General features: G+C 50.3%; 1 protein-coding gene across 1 annotated transcript in view; it reads right to left on the bottom strand.

Moving 5' to 3' along the window:
• Window positions 1–2,959, bottom strand: part of CTF1 (cardiotrophin 1) — a 3,886-nt gene extending 927 nt beyond the window's left edge. The window contains exons 1-3 of the mRNA XM_025048421.1: window positions 2,878–2,959; window positions 1,576–1,694; window positions 8–101 (exon numbers count right to left, since the gene is read on the bottom strand). Coding sequence (XP_024904189.1) covers window positions 8–101; window positions 1,576–1,694; window positions 2,878–2,902 — 238 coding nt within the window. The 5' untranslated portion in view covers window positions 2,903–2,959. The remainder of the gene's footprint in view (window positions 1–7; window positions 102–1,575; window positions 1,695–2,877) is intronic.
• Window positions 2,960–5,157: the final 2,198 nt, after the last annotated feature.

The raw sequence follows: 5,157 nt of genomic DNA, 5'->3' as shown, positions 1-5,157 counted from the left end.
GTCAGGCCCGCATGGCCCGGGGCCGGGGCGCTCAGGCCTGCCACCGGCAGCCATGGAGGCGAGAAGCCGGGGAGCCCGAAGGGGTCTCCTTGGTGCTGCACCTGCGGAGACAAGGCCATCAGTGGGGCTTCGAGAACTCCTCTCCTGGGGCTTCAGTTTCCTCATTTGCAAAGGATAAATTCCTCCTAACAGAGCTGCTGTGTTTGCGATAATATAAAACAAAAACCCCCCAAAAGTGGGCTTTACACCAGTGCCTTTGTTTCCTCATCTCTAAAATGGAGATAACACCACAATTAACTTCAATTTCATAAGGTAGTTATGAGCATGTTAAATGCTTAAGGCAGGTCCTGGCCCATTGGAAGTGCACAATAAATGTTAGCTCTTTTATTAAAGCTATCTTACACACTGAGGTGCAAATCCTGTCTCCACCATTTACTAGCTGTTCAGTTTCACATAAAACCATTTCCCTTCTTTGAGCCTCAGTCTTATCTATAAAATGGGAGAACAGCTCCCTGTCCTGCCTTCCTACCAAGGATCTCCTGAGAACCATATGATAGTGCAGGGACCAAGTCTGTTTCATTCCCTCCTCTCATACCCCGCCAACTGTCTGGCACACAGCAGGGGCTCCATAATTGTCATGTAAATGCATGAATGAAAATTAAAGGTGATTTGTAATTTATGAAATCACCATAACAATACTATTTAACCTTTGCTTACATCTTGCCTCTGGTTTAGGCATTATGTTTGCTGCTTTAAACACACTATTCCTAATCTTCCCAATAATGGGTGTGATGATGATGATGATTTTGTAAATGAGAATGTTGGGGCTGAAGAGGTACAGTGACTTGCCCTAGGTCATCCATCTAGGAAGGAGCAGATCTGGAATTTGAACCAAAGTTGGTAGGACTACAAAACTAGTTCTATTATCTCACTATTTATTGTCATTATTTTAATGTTATCATTCCTGCCCATGGTCACAGCAAGATGGCAGGCCTACAGTCTGTCTTAATTCAAAACTATACCCTCCCTTCACTTCGCCAAAGTAACTTAGGGAAATATCTTCTTTCGTTGGCAGGGCCTTCTGCCCAACCAAAGATGGTGAAGGATCCCCCTCCTTTGTAAAAGTCCCCTCTTACGATGGAATTTTTGCCCCATATTGAAATCCTTTCTTGGTATCTCTGCATAGCACTGGTAGAAGAGTTCATAGCTCATATTGTTCAACTGCCTCCTTTTACAGCTGAGGAGACCAAGGCCTGTGGAGGTGAGGTGACAAGATTACATGGACCCTAAAACCTAGGTTTCCTGACTCCCAGACCAGAGTTCTCTTCACTCTCAGGTTGCCTCTGTCTTAAAGCGCCATGGAAGGAGCCTCCAAGCTGAGGTGGATGGAGAGGCATTTGGGGCACAGAGATGTGTCCTCCAATGTGTGGCCAGGGGCAAGTTACCAAACACTTTTGGAGCACCAATTTCTGCAGCTGGAAAATTAGGTTGAGAAAATGGGTGGTCGAGAACCCCTGTGATCTGCACTTCCCCATTCCCTAGGCCCCTGGCACCCCCACATCCATCCCCACTCACATATTCCTGGAGCAGCTGCTCAGCATATTTTGTGAGGAGGCGGGCAAGGCTGTGTGTCTGATGGATCTTGGCCTCCAAGTGAGGAAGGGGTGAGATTGAGGAGTCAGCTTGGGGGTCTTCTAGTGGGAAAAGGGGGAGGAATGAGGGCAGCCCAACTCCTTACTCCTTGACCACTTCCTTCTGGCTGGTTCAGGTGGCTCTCCCTTCCTGAACCCAGAAGCTTGCTTGGCTCTGAATCCTCAGCTTTTAAGCCAGGCAGGCTGTGTCCTATTCCGGTCGAAAGGAAATGAGGCACCAGATTTGCCAAATGGTTGTGCTACCTATATGTGTTCTGTTCTCAAATCACTCTTGAAATCCTATTAAAGCCAAATTCAGGTACTGCCTCCTTAGTGCAGCTGCAGAATGGCCTCTCTTTTAAATTAACTTCTTCATTCTAGTTAAGGCCATTTGCTCATATTTCCAACGTAGTTCTTTTAATGGCTTTTTTATCTGTGTGAGTTGGCCTCAGCTTGGGGGCCCTTCGAGGGTATGGCTCACATATCTCTGTACCTCAATGATTGTTGGTGGAATTCACCATCACTGAAGCAGAGAACTTCAAATCAGAATGCGCCTTTCATCCCATTTTACAGACTGGGAGACAGAATTTACATTCTCTCCCTGAAGGCCCTATTAGGCAAGGCGCTGGGCTAGGAGCCCGGCGGCATCAGTGAATCGGCGACCAGCCTTACCTAGTACAAACTAGAGGCTGGCGCCCTGGGTGGACTACGTTTCCCAAGACGCCCAGCGCAGCGCCCAGGGCATGCTGGGGAATGGAGTCGTGGCCCGGCAACTACCGCCCCGCCCCCTGCCTGAGTTTCCCACCGCCTATCCTTATCCTTAGCCTTGACTTTCCTCCCCTGCTGTCACTCACTATTTCCTGTGACCCAAAGACTTCCTTCCCTAATTCTAATTCTCCCCCTGGCCCCCAGTTCTGAGTATTTCCCAGTACTCAAAGAGGAGCCTGGAGTCAAACCCCAGCCACGACCCCAGTCTTCCCTCAGGGTGTACTAGAACCGGTGATCTAATCTCTGAGCCCACGTCCCTGAAGGCACAGCCCCAGACCTCCTCTAAACTCTAGCTCTAGCGCCTTACCGCAGCTCACCCACAGATCACCGCTTGTTACCTGGCACTGGGGCCCTGCTTTCCTTCGCTCAGCCCGCTCCCTTCCCGGACCCAGGGGTGGCAGTGACCCAGATCCCAGCTTCCAGCCCTTCTGACCCCTGTTCCCCTTGGGCACTCGGCATATGCCCTTCAGCCCCTTACCCAGACTTCCCTCCCTCTGGCTCATGCTGGCCCCTGGTTGATCCCGGTTACCTCCACGCCCCCCTTCCGAAGGGGAGTCGGGGGTAAGGGTAGGGGCGTGGCTGGGGCGCAGCCAATCAGGGCTCAGACCCCAAACAACCCCCCAACCCCGCCCCAGGCAGGATTCCTTGTCCCTGAGCTCAGCTCCATGCCTGCGCCGCCTAATCCGGAAAGGGGCCTGAGGAGGGCAGCACTTTGTTCACAGAGTGGACTCGGGTCCTCAGTACTGGGGGCGACTGGACCTGGGAGGCAGCACTGCGTCCTCCCGGGAGGAGGAGGCTCAGGCTTTGATCTGGGGCAAGGCTTGGCGCGCGGAGAAGGCTTTCCGGAGAAAGCTAGGAAGATAGGAAAGGGCGGAGTTGGCAGGACTGGAAAGTGGTGCCCCTCCCTCTTGGCTGGGGAGAGCGGGGTGCGAGAGTGGCCATGATGGGGACTCTTAGGCTTGGGTCACACCTGCCCAGACATACACTTCCCGGCCTATCTTAGATACTTTGGGCTCTCTGTCTCATTGTCACATCTACTAGGAGGGTGACAGATACACCAGCTCACTTCACCTTACTAGGCTCAGTAAGAGAAACCCTCTGACATACCTGCTTCTACTGCATACAGACTCATTTTTTACACAGGAACAAGCTTCAGAGACAGGTACAGGGGGTCATACTCACACATCGACCCTACTAACCTGATGTAAACAAACGCTCACTCTGTCCGAGGCTCTGGGACTGAGATGATCCAGACTTGGTCTCTGTTCCTCTAAGGAGCTCACGGTATGATGGGGAGACCGTAGAAACAGCAGGTAATGGGGTTTGTGAGTGAAGGGACTGGGAAAGAGGCCTGTGTGTCTGTCTGTGAGGATATTGCCAGCATAAAGGGAGAAAGGGAGTACTGGCAGAGGGCACAGCAGGTGCAATGAAGCCGGACTGTTGATAGGGGCCACAGTTGTGTACTTATTAACAGTGAGTATTTATTGGGTATTTACTATGTGCGAGGCATTGTTCTAAGAGCTATATATTTGTTTAACTCACTCCCATGTTATAGTTGAGGAAATAGAGACAAGTGCTTATCCAGGGTCATCCGACAAGCAGAGCTGGGATTTTACCCCAGCAGTTTGGCTCCAGAAATGCTGTCATAACCATCTTCCTACACCTAAACCCCTGTGGACATAATCACACCAAAACACACAGACACAATAGTCACACCCTTGAAACACGCACACATAGCAACACAAATTTAGACATATCATATCTTCTGGCAAACACAGCTTCAAATAAAATCAACCAAGACATGCTCATTTGAAGTAAACTTTTACTTGAAGTGTAATATACATAGGTACAAAAGTACAGCTCCATGAATTTTTAGAGTAAATATGAGCAATGAACCACCACCAGATTAACAACAGAACGTGATGAGTTTCCAGAGCCCCTTCTTAGCCCCTCAAGGGTGACCACTATCCTGACTTCTCACACCATAAATTAGTTTTGTATGTTTGGAACTTCATAGAAACGAATCATATAGTGTATACTGTTGTACCTGACTTCTTTCATGAGACTTGTCTCCCTTGTTAGATGTAGCCAGACATCATTCCCCTTGCTGTGTCCAAGGTGTGAATAGGCTATAACTTCTTTTCCACTCTCCTTTGATGGTTGTTTCCAGTTTTGGGGCTATTTTTAAATAGTGCTATGAACATTCCAGTACATGTCTCTTGGCGCTCATACCTACGCATTTCTGTTGAGTGTTGCTGACCTAGGAACAGAACTGCTTTACCTTAGGGTTGGGGTGTATGCTGGGCTTTATCAGAAAACGGCGTTTCCCAAAGTGTCTCTACCAATTTACTCTCCCCCAGAAATATGAGAGGTCCAAGTTACTTCACTTCTTCGCCTACCCTTGGTATGGTCAATCATTCTCATTTTAGCCATCCTGGTGGGTGGAGACCCACTCATATGCAGTGTCTAGCACGTACTTGACACTTGGTTAATAGATTGTTGAATGAACGCCTGCGGGAATAGTTGGACAGTGTAGAACGAGATAGCCTGGCGAAGGTGGAGAGACGCACGCACACACGCAGCGTTTCAGGGACGCTCACGCGCAGCGGACGCACACCAGGACACAGGCCCTCTCGCGCCCCTGGCGCCCACGTGGTCTGAACGCAACCTTCAGCTCTGCCGCGCGCGTCCAGTCGCGGAGCTGCCCCCAACCTCCCTCTGGGCGGCGGGCAGGGGGCGCTGCGCGTCCCGGCGCCCC

The sequence above is a fragment of the Pteropus alecto genome, unplaced genomic scaffold (genome assembly GCF_000325575.1).
Source record: "Pteropus alecto unplaced genomic scaffold, ASM32557v1 scaffold44, whole genome shotgun sequence".
NCBI lineage: Eukaryota > Metazoa > Chordata > Mammalia > Chiroptera > Pteropodidae > Pteropus > Pteropus alecto.
Note: the sequence above shows the minus strand (reverse complement) of the source record. Positions and strands in the feature narration are given on the sequence as shown.